The following is a 17,842-nucleotide window of genomic DNA, read 5'->3' as shown; positions in this document are numbered from 1 at the left end:
TACACTACTGTATTTAATGTTGTCATTATGGTGGTACTTAATGAATACTTAGGTCTACTACACTACTGTATTTAATGTTGTCATTATGGTGGTACTTAATGAATACTTAGGTCTACTACACTACTGTATTTAATGTTATTATGGTGGTACTTAATGAATACTTAGGTCTACTACACTACTGTATTTTGATGTTGATGATTATGGTGGTACTTATTAAATACTTAGGTCTACTATGCTACTTTAGTGTAATGTTGATGATTATGGTGGTACTTAATGAATACTTAGGCCTACTACACTACTGTATTTAATGTTGTCATTATGGTGGTACTTAATGAATACTTAGGTCTACTACACTACTGTATTTAATGTTGTCATTATGGTGGTACTTACTGAATACTTAGGTCTACTACACTACTGTATTTAATGTTGTCATTATGGTGGTACTTAATGAATACTTAGGTCTACTACACTACTGTATTTAATGTTGTCATTATGGTGGTACTTAATGAATACTTAGGTCTACTACACTACTGTATTTAATGTTGTCATTATGGTGGTACTTAATGAATACTTAGTACTACTACACTACTGTATTTAATGTTGTCATTATGGTGGTACTTAATGAATACTTAGGCCTACTACACTACTGTATTTAATGTTGTCATTATGGTGGTACTTAATGAATACTTAGGTCTACTACACTACTGTATTTAATGTTGTCATTATGGTGGTACTTACTGAATACTTAGGTCTACTACACTACTGTATTTAATGTTGTCATTATGGTGGTACTTAATGAATACTTAGGTCTACTACACTACTGTATTTAATGTTGTCATTATGGTGGTACTTAATGAATACTTAGGTCTACTACACTACTGTATTTAATGTTGTCATTATGGTGGTACTTAATGAATACTTAGTACTACTACACTACTGTATTTAATGTTGTCATTATGGTGGTACTTAATGAATACTTAGGTCTACTACACTACTGTATTTAATGTTATTATGGTGGTACTTAATGAATACTTAGGTCTACTACACTACTGTATTTAATGTTGTCATGATGGTGGTACTTAATGAATACTTAGGTCTACTACACTACTGTATTTAATGTTGTCATTATGGTGGTACTTAATGAATAGTTAGTACTACTACACTACTGTATTTAATGATGTCATCATGGTGGTACTTAATGAATACTTAGGTCTACTACACTACTGTATTTAATGTTGTCATTATGGTGGTACTTAATGAATACTTAGGTCTACTACACTACTGTATTTAATGTTGTCATTATGGTGGTACTTAATGAATACTTAGGTCTACTACACTACTGTATTTTAATGTTGTCATTATGGTGGTACTTAATGAATACTTAGGTCTACTACACTACTGTATTTAATGTTGTCATTATTGTGGTACTTAATGAATACTTAGGTCTACTACACTACTGTATTTAATGTTGTCATTATGGTGGTACTTAATGAATACTTAGGTCTACTACACTACTGTATGTAATGTTGTCATGATGGTGGTACTTAATGAATACTTAGGTCTACTACACTACTGTATTTAATGTTGTCATTATGGTGGTACTTAATGAATACTTAGGTCTACTACACTACTGTATTTAATGTTGTCATTATGGTGGTACTTAATGAATACTTAGGTCTACTACACTACTGTATTTTAATGTTGTCATTATGGTGGTACTTAATGAATACTTAGGTCTACTACACTACTGTATTTAATGTTGTCATTATTGTGGTACTTAATGAATACTTAGGTCTACTACACTACTGTATTTAATGTTGTCATTATGGTGGTACTTAATGAATACTTAGGTCTACTACACTACTGTATTTAATGTTGTCATTATGGTGGTACTTAATGAATACTTAGGTCTACTACACTACTGTATTTAATGTTGTCATTATGGTGGTACTTAATGAATACTTAGGTCTACTACACTACTGTATTTAATGTTGTCATTATGGTGGTACTTAATGAATACTTAGGTCTACTACACTACTGTATTTAATGTTGTCATTATGGTGGTACTTAATGAATACTTAGGTCTACTACACTACTGTATTTTAATGTTGTCATTATGGTGGTACTTAATGAATACTTAGGTCTACTACACTACTGTATTTAATGTTGTCACTATGGTGGTACTTAATGAATACTTAGGTCTACTACACTACTGTATTTAATGTTATTATGGTGGTACTTAATGAATACTTAGGTCTACTACACTACTGTATTTAATGTTGTCATTATGGTGGTACTTAATGAATACTTAGGTCTACTACACTACTGTATTTAATGTTGTCATTATGGTGGTACTTAATGAATACTTAGGTCTACTACACTACTGTATTTAATGTTGTCATTATGGTGGTACTTAATGAATACTTAGGTATACTACACTACATTATGGTGGTACTTAATGAATACTTAGGTCTACTACACTACATTATGGTGGTACTTAATGAATACTTAGGTCTACTACACTACATCATGGTGGTACTTAATGAATACTTAGGTCTACTACACTACATCATGGTGGTACTTAATGAATACTTAGGTCTATTACACTACATTATGGTGGTACTTAATGAATACTTAGGTCTACTACACTACATTATGGTGGTACTTAATGAATACTTAGGTCTACTACACTACATTATGGTGGTACTTAATGAATACTTAGGTCTACTACACTACATTATGGTGGTACTTAATGAATACTTAGGTCTACTACACTACATGATGGTGGTACTTAATGAATACTTAGGTCTACTACACTACATGATGGTGGTACTTAATGAATACTTAGGTCTACTACACTACATGATGGTGGTACTTAATGAATACTTAGGTCTACTACACTACATGATGGTGGTACTTAATGAATACTTAGGTCTACTACACTACATTATGGTGGTACTTAATGAATACTTAGGTCTACTACACTACATGATGGTGGTACTTAATGAATACTTAGGTCTACTACACTACATGATGGTGGTACTTAATGAATACTTAGGTCTACTACACTACATGATGGTGGTACTTAATGAATACTTAGGACTACTACACTACATGATGGTGGTACTTAATGAATACTTAGGTCTACTACACTACATGATGGTGGTACTTAATGAATACTTAGGTCTACTACACTACATGATGGTGGTACTTAATGAATACTTAGGTCTACTACACTACATGATGGTGGTACTTAATGAATACTTAGGTCTACTACACTACATTATGGTGGTACTTAATGAATACTTAGGTCTACTACACTACATGATGGTGGTACTTAATGAATACTTAGGTCTACTACACTACATGATGGTGGTACTTAATGAATACTTAGGTCTACTACACTACATTATGGTGGTACTTAATGAATACTTAGGTCTACTACACTACATGATGGTGGTACTTAATGAATACTTAGGTCTACTACACTACATGATGGTGGTACTTAATGAATACTTAGGTCTACTACACTACTGTATTTAATGTTGTCATTATGGTGGTACTTAATGAATACTTAGGTCTACTACACTACATTATGGTGGTAGTTAATGAATACTTGGGTCTACTACACTACATGATGGTGGTACTTAATGAATACTTAGGTCTACTACACTACTGTATTTAATGTTGTCATTATGGTGGTACTTAATGAATACTTAGGTCTACTACACTACTTGGAAAGCCAAGTGTTTTCTGAGGTGAAACTTAGTGAAAAGAAGTTTGACAACCACTAGTCTAGTGTATTTGTTTTATAAACATAGTTGTGTATGTAAATGATTTTTTGTCAGTTATTTATGCATTTCTTCTTTTGCAGTATATATATTAGCTTAGCAATAATTGTTCTAATCATCTTGACCTAAGTTTAAGGTTCTTGTGTGATATAAATAACAACATTTGTGATTAACACATGGTTTCATATCATTTGACAAGGTTGTAGCTGTAAGTAGGTTAGATATAATTATTCCATATAATCAAAAGTAAGGTTACTACTTCAGTAATAATATTTGAGTGTGTCCCACCCTCCTAGGTTAGCCCCCAGGTCAAACCAGTTAAGAACATACAAACATTTGACAATTAAATGATGTTTGTCAAGGCTGGGTTTCATTCCAGTAAACCTGCTAAATGAGATTACATTCTACTAACACAACAAAAATGCACTGAACCACTTTTTTGTCCAATAGTGTTCAGTTATTGTAATGTATTTTGGCTGCACATAATGTTCCGCCCTTTCAGTGTGTGCATGGACACGCTTATGCATACCCTCTGGGGCCCTGGGTGGACATGAGTTGGAAGAAAAGATGGGAGAGCAGGAGGTTGGGGCCAGCAGCATAACGTTACACCCACAAACTAAACACAGATCAATAACACACGTCTCCAAGGGGGAGCCTACAAATGACATGATTCTACACGCCATGTCCTCATGGTGTTGAGAGGAGACCTCATTATGTCCATTTATTATAGAGCTCACGTTAACATTATGTACATTTATTATAGAGCTCACGTTAACATTATGTCCATTTATTATAGAGCTCACGTTAACATTATGTCCATTTATTATAGAGCTCACGTTAACATTATGTCCATTTATTATAGAGCTCACGTTAACATTATGTCCATTTATTATAGAGCTCACGTTAACATTATGTCCATTTATTATAGAGCTCACGTTAACATTATGTCCATTTATTATAGAGCTCACGTTAACATAATGTCCATTTATTATAGAGCTCAAGTTAACATTATGTCCATTTATTATAGAGCTCACGTTAACATTATGTCCATTTATTATAGAGCTCACGTTAACATTATGTCCATTTATTATAGAGCTCACGTTAACATTATGTCCATTTATTATAGAGCTCACGTTAACATTATGTCCATTTATTATAGAGCTCACGTTAACATAAATGCTTCCCACAACGAATCTAGTCAGCGTATCTCTGGAGAGGAACATTGGATTTACTTGTCATGACTCAATACAACTAAATGCTACTTTTGCTCCTTTTCTTTCCATCTGGATCTATTTGTATTTCTTTGTCCTGCAGACTTTGCAGTGTCTTACATATCAACTGAAATTCAAGTGCTGTTTCATCAAGAACATTCTAATCACTAAGTTTCATTCCAAAGGATAATTATAGTCATCTGCCACGACAGGTGCTCGTCCAGGCTTTGCATAGTTGGTGTCCCACTCAGTCACCCTTTATGTTGATAATAGTGTCTTTGCATAGTTGGTGCCCCACTCAGTCACCCTTTATGTTGATAATAGTGTCTTTGCATAGTTGGTGCCCCACTCAGTCACCCTTTATGTTGATAATAGTGTCTTTGCATAGTTTGTGTCCCACTCAGTCACCCTTTATGTTGATAATAGTGTCTTTGCATAGTTGGTGTCCCACTCAGTCACCCTTTATGTTGATAATAGTGTCTTTGCATAGTTGGTGTCCCACTCAGTCACCCTTTATGTTGGTAATAGTGTCTTTGCATAGTTGGTGTCCCACTCAGTCACCCTTTATGTTGATAATAGTGTCTTTGCATAGTTTGTGTCCCACTCAGTCACCCTTTATGTTGATAATAGTGTCTTTGCATAGTTTGTGTCCCACTCAGTCACCCTTTATGTTGATAATAGTGTCTTTGCATAGTTTGTGTCCCACTCAGTCACCCTTTATGTTGATAATAGTGTCTTTGCATAGTTTGTGTCCCACTCAGTCACCCTTTATGTTGATAATAGTGTCTTTGCATAGTTGGTGTCCCACTCAGTCACCCTTTATGTTGATAATAGTGTCTTTGCATAGTTGGTGTCCCACTCAGTCACCCTTTATGTTGATAATAGTGTCTTTGCATAGTTGGTGTCCCACTCAGTCACCCTTTATGTTGATAATAGTGTCTTTGCATAGTTGGTGTCCCACTCAGTCACCCTTTATGTTGATAATAGTGTCTTTGCATAGTTTGTGTCCCACTCAGTCACCCTTTATGTTGATAATAGTGTCTTTGCATAGTTGGTGTCCCACTCAGTCACCCTTTATGTTGATAACAGTGTCTTTGCATAGTTGGTGTCCCACTCAGTCACCCTTTATGTTGATAATAGTGTCTTTGCATAGTTTGTGTCCCACTCAGTCACCCTTTATGTTGATAATAGTGTCTTTGCATAGTTGGTGTCCCACTCAGTCACCCTTTATGTTGATAATAGTGTCTTTGCATAGTTTGTGTCCCACTCAGTCACCCTTTATGTTGATAATAGTGTCTTTGCATAGTTGGTGTCCCACTCAGTCACCCTTTATGTTGATAATAGTGTCTTTGCATAGTTGGTGTCCCACTCAGTCACCCTTTATGTTGATAATAGTGTCTTTGCATAGTTGGTGTCCCACTCAGTCACCCTTTATGTTGATAATAGTGTCTTTGCATAGTTGGTGTCCCACTCAGTCACCCTTTATGTTGATAATAGTGTCTTTGCATAGTTTGTGTCCCACTCAGTCACCCTTTATGTTGATAATAGTGTCTTTGCATAGTTGGTGTCCCACTCAGTCACCCTTTATGTTGATAACAGTGTCTTTGCATAGTTGGTGTCCCACTCAGTCACCCTTTATGTTGATAATAGTGTCTTTGCATAGTTTGTGTCCCACTCAGTCACCCTTTATGTTGATAATAGTGTCTTTGCATAGTTGGTGTCCCACTCAGTCACCCTTTATGTTGATAATAGTGTCTTTGCATAGTTTGTGTCCCACTCAGTCACCCTTTATGTTGATAATAGTGTCTTTGCATAGTTGGTGTCCCACTCAGTCACCCTTTATGTTGATAATGTCAGCTGTTTCAGCACTCAACTGTCAAGTCACATTTTTACAACAAACAGGAAATGTAATGTACTGGTGTGAGTGTAATATATTTCAAAATAAAAGCAAGTACATGTTTGTTTTGTTTTTGTACACGCGCACACGCACACACGCACACACACACACACACACACACGCACACACACGTACACAAATAAATGCATATGAGCACATCATATAATTGTGCATATGTACTTAATGTTGTCTGTGTGTTTGTGGGCAGAACCTGCAACAATAACATGTTGAAAATCGAGTTTTATTGTAACGTTGAATAGCAGGGGGGCTTTAACTTTGACATCCAGAGAGGGCGGTGCTGTCAGTGTATGAGATGTGAGGCACTTGAACGCACCACTGGGGCTTTAACTTTGAAATCCAGAGAGGGCGGTGCTGTCAGTGTATGAAATGTGAGGCACTTGAACGCACCACTGGGGCTTTAACTTTGACATCCAGAGCGGGCGGTGCTGTCGGTGTATGAGATGTGAGGCACTTGAACGCACCACTGGGGCTTTAACTTTGACATCCAGAGCGGGCGGTGCTGTCGGTGTATGAGATGTGAGGCACTTGAACGCACCACTGGCGAACAAGAAGCCCACAATGAAGATGATGGATTCATACCAAGAAAACATTTGATCGTGAGGAGAACACTCGGTTGTGTGTCGGATTATGGGTCGTTTATGGATCTGCTGCCCATTGATTTTATTAATAATAATTGTTTTGGTGAAGCCAACGTTGACGGACATTGACGACGAGTCCTGCAATGGTGCATTCGATGTTTATTTTGTGTTGGACAGGTGAGGATGACTTGAAAGTTGCGCGTCCAGGCTGCTCAGACAGTGTCCATGTATGGTTGTGTTTGACTTGTGCTGCTGCTGCACTGCAACTTGCAGCTGCACAACAATTGCACGCATCTCGACAAAGTGTTCTCTGAAGTAGCTGCACAATGTTTGTGTTTGCAATTGTGACCTTACTTCATGTTTTATGTGAAATTAACAGTCATGTATGCGTATTTCAATTGTATATTCAGCTGCAGCCCTCATTTGACTATGGACAACCTGCAGCAAACTGTCAATGGGTGAGCGCCGACATCCGGGCAACTGAGCTACATACGGGTTCTTCGAGCCATAGCCACCAGACTGGCGTTGAAAACAAACCGTTGCCATTACTCTTTAACCTGTCGACCTACGCTGGTTAAACCCGTCATTCTGCTTCCAAAATGCCGAAAAACTGTGTTGTTTTTGGTTGTGCTAACCACAACTGGAAACAGGGAAAACAAAGGTTGTATTTTGTTCTGCCAAAGCGCGATAAAAGCCCACAGAGACGAGACAAATGGCTCGCAGCTTTACACCGGGAAAACCAGGAGGGTTTTCACTGGAGTCCCCCAAAGTCCCGGGTCGTGTGTTCGGATCACTTCGTTTCTGGTAAAAATAAGGAACAAAAATCCACCTTCTTAACCACAACTTGGCTATACGTCCGTGCTAATGTTGTACGTGTTGAATTTGTACCTTATAACGTTCGACAGCTGAAGTTGTTGTTGTACAAAAATAACATGCGGTATATACTATATAGTCTATAGCAGGGGTGTCAAACTCATTTTAGATGGGGGGCCACATGGAGAAAAATCTACTCCCAAGTGGGCCGGACTGGTGAAATCACGGCACGATAACTTAAAAATAAAGACAACTTCAGTGAACAATGGGAGACCGGGCTTTCTGCTCCGCTGCTCCCAGTCTGTGGAACGCTCTCCCTGACCACCTGAGGGCACCACAGACTGTGGATGCTTTTAAAAAAGGCTTACAACCCTTCTTTTTAAAAAAGCCTTTTTTTTTTTTTTTTTAGATATATGCATACTAGTTTTAGCTATTTGGCTGTTCTAGTTTTTATTTTTTTTAATTATCTTTTTATTTTTTCTAATTTATTTATTTATTTTATTTTATTTTTTTAATACACTGTAGCACTTTGAGGTTGTTTACTCAATGTAAAGTGCTTTTTACAAATAAAATCTATTATTATTATTATTATTATTAAAAAAAGTATATAAAAATCAAATTACAGGATGTTATTTATGTAGTTTGCTTACATCGTGTGTTATATTTTTAATTTTTTTTTTACATATGTAGCATAATCTAGAAAGACACAAATAATTGCTATTGTGACATCTAGTGGACACAATTAAAACAGCAGTTTCTTTCATTCAAAAATTTCGGCTCATTTTTATACTTAGTAAACTCATCCCGCGGGCCGGATAAAACCTGTTCACGGGCCTGATCCGGCCCACGGGCCTTACGTTTGACACCCCTGGTCTATAGCCTAGCTAGCTATTTTCGAAAAGCGGATAACGAGAGGATACCAAAGGCAGCGTTAAGATGGACACCACCGGGAAAACGTAAGCCAGGGCGGCCAAAGAACACCTGGCGAAGAACAGTTGAAGGGGAGCTGAAAGAGATGAAGCTTACATGGGGCGAGGCACAGAGACTAGCACAGCAGCGAGATGAATGGCGTCGGAGCCTTATTTCCCATCCGGGAAGAAGAGGATTAAGTTAAGTAAGTAATATACTATATAGTCTATAGCCTAGCTAGTTATTTTCGAAAACCGGTTTCGTTTAAATTTGCACTTAACAGTTGGGTTTTTAAAAACCAATAAAACCTATAATTTTCATGTTGCCATTCAATACATGTAGCCCTCAAATCTCTCAATATTTTATACACTAACACTTGATCTTGTTGTTGATAACTTCCGCGTCTCTTTCTTAGTAGCGCGCAGGCTAAGCTAACTAGCAAGCTAAGCTAAGCCTGAGAAGCTTTAAAGTTCACTGAGACGAGTCTGACGCAAATAATACATTTTCGTTTTTTCACACGATAATCGAATAAGTAAAAATGCGTAAATGAAGGATTTAACGCTGACTTCCAAGCCACAACGCTCGTTAAATGCTTTTTCTGTCAATGCTGTGTTCGCTGTGAGCTGCTTTGTTTTCAACCAATTCCCGGTTGCTAGGGGATTGGTAGGCGGAAGTGACGTAGGTCCGCCCTCACCCATAATACCTGACCACAGCGTTAGGTACACCTGCAGAATCCAATGCTAGAGTTGCATCAAAAATGTCAGAATTGTCAGTTTTGGACTCATACTTGCCAACCCTCCCGGTTTTACCGGGAGACTCCCGGAATTCAGCGCCTCTCCCGATAAACTCCCGGAATTCAGCCGGAGCTGGAGGCCACGCCCCCTCCAGCTCAATGCGGACCTGAGTGGGGACAGTCTGTTTTCACGTCCGCTTACCCACGATATAAACAGCGTGCCTGCCCAATCACGTTATAACTGTAGAATGATGAAGGGCGAGTTCTTGGTTTCTTATGTGGGTTTATTGTTAGGCACTTTCATTAACGTCCTCCCAGCGCGGTAACAACACACAACAACACACGTCACGTTTTCGTCTGCCGTAAAGCAGTTCGTCTGCCGTAAACAGCAATGTTGTGACACTCTTAAACAGAACAATACTGCCATCTACAGGATAGCCTCCGGAGCACTGAAATTCAAGTATTTCTTTTATTTATATGTATAATGAAATAAATATATATAGCCAGAATTCACTGAAAGTCAAGTATTTCATACATACATATATATATATGTATATATATATATATATATATATATATATATATATATATATATATATATATATATATATATATATATATATATATATATATATATATATATATGAAATACTCAGTTGGTGAATTCTAGCTGTAAATATACTCCTCGCCTCTTAACCACGCCCCAACCACACCCCTGCCCTGCCCCACCCCCGACCACGCCCCACCCCACATCCCCTACCCCGCACCTCCCGGAATCGGAGGTCTCAAGGTTGGCAAGTATAGTTTTGGTTGACACAGACAATATGCATACTGTACTATATTGTGATTGTGTTGGTAGTTTACACTGCATATTATTTAAACAGTGTATATAACACAGTGGTGGGCCGTGAGTTTCCCACCTAGGCCTTCAGTGATGACTTCAATGATTACCTCTCAAAATAGCATCATGATGTCACCACATGACCATTGCTGGAGAAATACTATACACAAACACATTTACACACTACTGGGGATTGAACTACTTCAACAGTGTACAAAACCGGTTATTTTCTGGCGCGTTTAAAAACCAATTAACCCGCATATGCAATTAAAACATATCTTATGTGGTACTGTCAAAATAAAAATGGCAATAAATATATTAAAAGTGAAAAAATAAAATAATTGAACTCACAATTAGTAGAACCTATTCAACGCCGTATAAGCCAGTGGTACCCTCGTAGTCGCTTCATTCCAGTGGAAATGGCGAGCATTTCATCGCCAGAAGAGCTGAGCTAGCTTCCGGGGTTGGCTGACATGGTCTCACAAGATGTAGTTTCTCTTTAAATATCCTTCTTGAAAATGGCCTTGCAAATATATAACTGCCACCTAATCAACGATTTGTTCTCCTGCTCTGCTAGCCCGGTATGGCTACGGTGCAACACTTCCTGCTAAATTGCAACTTGTGAATGGATACTCACTTTGGAGTGACAAGTGAGTATCCAATCACAGTCTCTTTAACATCAGACTACCTAGATAGGCTACTGACAACAACTCCTGATCTGATTGGCTATCACAACTGTCTATCAACTGTATGTGCTCTCAAATTCCTCCGCTAATGGTCCTGGTGAGTATCCAATCACAGGATGCGTAAATGTCACGTTGAAGGTGAGGCCATCTAGAAGACCTTACTGACAACAACTCCTGATCTGATTGGCTATGGCAACTGTCTATCAACTGTATGTGTCCGTCCACTTACAGTGCACACACATTGTTGATTGTGAAGGCAATGATCTATCAACTGTATGTGTCCATTCACTTACAGTGCACACACATTGTTGATTGTGAAGGCAATGATCTATCAACTGTATGTGTCCGTCCACTTACAGTGCACACACATTGTTGATTGTGAAGGCAATGATCTATCAACTGTATGTGTCCGTCCACTTACAGTGCACACACATTGTTGATTGTGAAGGCAATGATCTATCAACTGTATGTGTCCGTTCACTTACAGTGCACACACATTGTTGATTGTGAAGGCAATGATCTATCAACTGTATGTGTCCGTTCACTTACAGTGCACACACATTGTTGATTGTGAAGGCAATGATCTATCAACTGTATGTGTCCGTTCACTTACAGTGCACACACATTGTTGATTGTGAAGGCAATGATCTATCAACTGTATGTGTCCGTTCACTTACAGTGCACACACATTGTTGATTGTGAAGGCAATGATCTATCAACTGTATGTGTCCGTCCACTTACAGTGCACACACATTGTTGATTGTGAAGGCAATGATCTATCAACTGTATGTGGGTGTTCACTTACAGTGCACACACATTGTTGATTGTGAAGGCAGATTTGGTACAGCATGGCAACATAAGCTAGCTGAATTCTGATTGGATACAAACTCTATAAAGTAAAAACCACAGCAGTGGAAGGAGCATAATATGACATGAAGACAATATGAATACTTTTACATATTTAGGGAAATTAAAAATAAAAATAATTGTATCTTTAATTATGATGATGATTTGTGGTTGTTAGGCCAGCAGAGAAGGTGTTGCTGGCCCACCACTGGTATGGTAGAACAATGAAATGCTGCTTGTAATATTGAACATCAGGACAAATGATTATAAAGTTGATGGACATTGTGGTGTGTGCAGGTCGGGCAGCGTGTCGGCACACTGGCATGAGATCTATGGCTTTGTGGAGCAGCTCACCAAAAAGTTTGTCAGGTAGGTGATTGTGGAATTCCTAACCTGCACACTCAATACTTCTATGTCCCATCTGTTCAAAACAAAGTGCTTTTATTGGACTGGAAAGTACAACACAAATAGAAATGGTAAAACAACTTCAGTAGGGCAAGACTAATATGGACAGTTCCAACCCCCATGTGGTTAATGGTGGAGAGAGAGTGTGTGTGATATATTTAGCAGCTTTCTATTTAGAAGCACATGACAGATGTGGAAGGTGGTGCTGACCCTAGCAGGTGAAGCTGGAAATGCTGTAGTGGATTGTAAAGTTATTTTCATGGTTAAATAATGTATGTGGACAACATCACTCTTACAAAGTGGGACTTGTCTATTTTACTTTTTTATTTTTTTGCTACACTGTAAATTGTGACGATTTGGGGGGCGGTGTCTTCAGAAGAACCACATATTTTTGCTTTACATTGTATATTGTTTTTTTTTCTCTGTGTGTGTGTGTGTGTGTGTGTGTGTGTGTGTGTGTGTGTGTGTGTGTGTGTGTGTGTGTGTGTGTGTGTGTGTGTTGAGCCTCAGTATTTAGTGTAATTGAAGTTGCACCTGGGAGGTCCTGTTGACTTACCATCTGTGTCGTTGGGCTTTAGTGTTTGAAGGACTTGAGGTCAGTGAGCTTCTTAACATCATCACACACCTTACTTTGTGTACCAAGAGACAGTCATGCCCTACAGACCCCAACCAAGCAAATCATCTGAGTAGTCTAAATGTCTTGGTAGGATGTGGAGTTAGGATTTATTCAAACCAATCAATCCACATTGTGATTGATGAACACATGAAGAGGTGTGTTTATTAGTTATTGTACAAATGGATGGAAATGTCTCGGTTGGCTGTTTTCTCATGTCATGGGATGTCCTACTAGGACAGAACAAACATCCTTTTTAAAAATTAAATAAATACATTAAAAAACATTGTAACAATTAATTGTTTTTCAAAATGTAAAACTATAAATTAGGAGTAGAAATAGAGGAGAAGCACAAGTACAAAAAGAGGCTGACACTGAAACTAACACAAAACAATATTCACAGTCTGACCAGTCAAGGCAGATTGTGACATAAAGCATTCCAATTTAGGTCAAAGCTACTTAATATTTGAACAAAACTTGTACAGTACAGTCCAAAAGTTTGGACACACCTTCTCCTCATTCAATCTTTATTTCCATGACTATTTACATTGTAGATTGTCACATCAAAACTATGAATGAACACATGTGGAGTTATGTACTAAACAACAAAATAACTGAAAACATGTTTTATATTCTAGTTTCTTCAAAATAGCCACCCTTTGCTCTGATTACCGCTTTGCACACTCTTGGCATTCTCTCCATGAGCTTCAAGAGGTAGTCACCTGAAAGGGTTTTCACTTCCCAGGTGTGCCTTATCAGGGTTGATTAGTGGAACTTCTTGCTGTATCAATGGAGTTGGGAGCATCAGTTGTGTTGTGAATGAGAAGGTGTGTCCAAACGTTTACTGTACATCTGAGCTTGCTGCTAAACTTCAAAGCAAAGCAATCAATCAGAGTTGACTTATTTAGCTTTTAATCTCAAAGCCACGACGACATCCTGGGCTCAGATCTCACATCAGGGCAAGAAAAAACTCAACCCAATGAAAACCATGAGAAACCTTGGAAGGGACTGCAGATGTGACCCCCCCCCCCCCCCCCCCCCCCAATGGATGCCGAGTGGATTAAGTTAATAATGTGAGAGTACAGTCCAAAGTCTTATAACTTAGAATATTGAATTGAGTTTGTTCCTAACATATCCAGAGGGCTAAGAAAATGTAGCTGTGGCCTGAAAATGTCTGCTAGACTAGACTTGGATACCATGTGTAAATGTTGTAAGTTGAAGTGATACCATGTGTAAATGTTGTAAGTTGAAGTGATACCATGTGTAAATGTTGTAAGTTGAAGTGATACCATGTGTAAATGTTGTAAGTTGAAGTGATACCATGTGTAAATGTTGTAAGTTGAAGTGATACCATGTGTAAATGTTGGTAAGTTGAAGTGATACCATGTGTAAATGTTGTAAGTTGAAGTGATACCATGTGTAAATGTTGGTAAGTTGAAGTGATACCATGTGTAAATGTTGGTAAGTTGAAGTGATACCATGTGTAAATGTTAGTAAGTTGAAGTGATACCATGTGTAAATGTTGGTAAGTTGAAGTGATACCATGTGTAAATGTTGGTAAGTTGAAGTGATACCATGTGTAAATGTTAGTAAGTTGAAGTGATACCATGTGTAAATGTTGGTAAGTTGAAGTGATACCATGTGTAAATGTTGGTAAGTTGAAGTGATACCATGTGTAAATGTTGGTAAGTTGAAGTGATACCATGTGTAAATGTTGGTAAGTTGAAGTGATACCATGTGTAGATGTTGGTAAGTTGAAGTGATACCATGTGTAAATGTTGGTAAGTTGAAGTCAAAGTGTTGGACTTCACTTTAGTTTGGAGTACAAACACTTCAATTACAATAATATTTCTGTCATTTGTTGAAAACAATATTGTGACGTCTGGAATTGAGTAAGACTTTGCTGCTGCAGAAAGTCTCTCGTCTAAAGACTCTGGAGCTGTCCACTATGCTGCTGCTCTAGTGCGGACTAGAACTCAGAGAAGAGATCAGATAAAACCTGTGTTGTACTGTAAAAAAAACAACAACAATGTTTTTATGTGATTGATTGTCTATCAAATCAAATCAAGATTTATTTCTAAAAGAAATGCAACTCAAAGTGCGTTACAAATAATATTGGATGACACACACACACACACACACACACACACACACACACACACACACACACACACACACACACACACACACACACACACACACACACACACACACACACACACACACACACACACACAGACACACACGTGATTATATGTTGTGTGTGTTTCAGTCCCAGGATGAGGGTGTCCTACATCGTCTTCTCAGCCCAAGCAGTAGTAATCCTGCCGCTGACTGGAGACAGGTACTTCCTGCTTCAACTTATCTCCACACTCTACTTTGAAGCAACAATGTCTGCTTGTCTGCTGTCAGGTCCAAGATAGATGAAGGCTTGAATAAACTCAGCCAAATTAATGGAAGCAACAATGTCTGCTTGTCTGCTGTCAGGTCCAAGATAGATGAAGGCTTGAATAAACTCAGCCAAATTAATGGAAGCAACAATGTCTGCTTGTCTGCTGTCAGGTCCAAGATAGATGAAGGCCTGAATAAACTCAGCCAAATTAACCCTGCAGGTGAAACTTACATGCATGAAGGCTTGAGAGCGGTACGTAGAAAGGAAATGTTACACAATACAATGATGTGATGTGCTGCTTGTTGCATGGACTGGATGAATGACTGGATGAATGACTGGATGAATGACTGGATGAATGACTGGATGAATGACTCGATGACTGACTTGATGACCTGTGTGCTTGTACTGCTCAGGTGTCGCAGCAGATGAAAAGACAAATGACACCATCACGCAGCATCATCATCCTTCTGACTGATGGCAAGCTGGAGGTTTACCCTTTTGAGCTGAGTGTGCAGGAGGTGACACACACACACACACACACACACACACACACACACACACACACACACACACACACACACACACTATTAGAAAGAAAGCTATGAACTGCGCTTCTTCAGACTAAAGTTGAAGATGATGATTTTGTAGTTGTAACGTCTTCTTTGTTCTGCTTGCTGCTTCTGAGGTATACAAAGTACCACTGATAGTCACCACCAATAAAGACTTGTTGAGTGCAGTGAGGTATACAAAGTACCACTGATAGTCACCACCAATAAAGACTTGTTGAGTGCAGTGAGGTATACAAAGTACCACTGATAGTCACCACCAATAAAGACTTGTTGAGTGCAGTGAGGTATACAAAGTACCACTGATAGTCACCACCAATAAAGACTTGTTGAGTGCAGTGAGGTATACAAAGTACCACTGATAGTCACCACCAATAAAGAAGACATGGCTCGCCAACACAGTGCAGCTTGTTGATTATTTTTGCCCATTTTGGGTCAAAGAAGCCAATTTTCCCAATTTGTTGGAAAGTGATAACCGCAACAAAAATTCCAACTAAGTAAAAAAAACAAACTGCACGTCAACATGTTCAATCCATCAATCTATTAAAGTGCAATTTTTGCTAACAGAAATTGAGAGTCAGTTTTAATTGTATTATTTGTTTACTTATTTAGGTTAATTAAAAGTTAGTGACTTTCCCAATTACAATGGTAAAAAGACAACAACTAATGAGAATACTTACAATATTATTGTTATATATTATGATTACATTAGTGCTTAAAATAGTGCTGACAATAATATTGTTTATTGGTCATTGTTTGTGGGCAATGTACTGTATTGTCCAATATCATTTGTCATTGCCTAGAGTTTCACTTCCCTACTGACACTTAGCATTTTGACTACTGACACTTAGCATTTTGACTACTGACACTTAGCATTTTGACTACTGACACTGAGCATTTTGACTACTTACACTTAGCATTTTGACTACTGACACTTAGCATTTTGACTACTGACACTTACCATTTGGACTACTGACACATAGCATTTTGACTACTGACACATAGCATTTTGACTACTGACACATAGCATTTTGACTACTGACACTTAGCATTTTGACTACTGACACTTAGCATTTTGACTACTGACACTTAGCATTTGGACTACTGACACTTAGCATTTGGACTACTGACACTTAGCATTTTGACTACTGACACTTAGCATTTTGACTACTAACACTTAGCATTTTGACTACTGACACTTACCATTTGGACTACTGACACATAGCATTTTGACTACTGACACTGAGCATTTTGACTACTGACACTTAGCATTTTGACTACTGACACTTACCATTTGGACTACTGACACTTAGCATTTGGACTACTGACACTTATCATTTGGACTACTGACACTTAGCATTTTGACTACTGACACTTAGCATTTTGACTAATAACACTTAGCATTTTGACTACTGACACTTACCATTTGGACTACTGACACATAGCATTTTGACTACTGACACTGAGCATTTTGACTACTGACACTGAGCATTTTGACTACTGACACTTAGCATTTTGACTACTGACACTTACCATTTGG

The 17,842-nt window shown here is 38.1% G+C and overlaps 1 protein-coding gene across 8 annotated transcripts in view; it reads left to right on the top strand.

Annotated features, from left to right (window-relative positions):
* Positions 1–7,335: 7,335 nt before the first annotated feature.
* The window catches only part of LOC133638801 (anthrax toxin receptor 2-like), a 53,730-nt gene continuing 43,223 nt past the window's right edge, over positions 7,336–17,842 (top strand). Inside the window, exons 1-5 of one of the 8 annotated variants that reach the window (XM_062031764.1) lie at positions 7,336–7,675; positions 12,624–12,695; positions 15,617–15,688; positions 15,832–15,988; positions 16,150–16,254. In XM_062031764.1, the coding sequence (XP_061887748.1) occupies positions 7,548–7,675; positions 12,624–12,695; positions 15,617–15,688; positions 15,832–15,988; positions 16,150–16,254 (534 nt within the window). In that variant the 5' untranslated portion in view covers positions 7,336–7,547. Of the gene's footprint in view, positions 7,676–7,746; positions 7,827–8,195; positions 8,303–9,114; positions 9,426–12,623; positions 12,696–13,245; positions 13,327–15,616; positions 15,689–15,831; positions 15,989–16,149; positions 16,255–17,842 lie in introns of those variants that run through there. The other 7 variants (XM_062031760.1, XM_062031762.1, XM_062031765.1 and 4 more) reach the window with 7 other exon arrangements.

The sequence above is a fragment of the Entelurus aequoreus genome, linkage group LG21 (assembly GCF_033978785.1).
Source record: "Entelurus aequoreus isolate RoL-2023_Sb linkage group LG21, RoL_Eaeq_v1.1, whole genome shotgun sequence".
Classification (NCBI taxonomy): domain Eukaryota; kingdom Metazoa; phylum Chordata; class Actinopteri; order Syngnathiformes; family Syngnathidae; genus Entelurus; species Entelurus aequoreus.
Note: the sequence above shows the minus strand (reverse complement) of the source record. Positions and strands in the feature narration are given on the sequence as shown.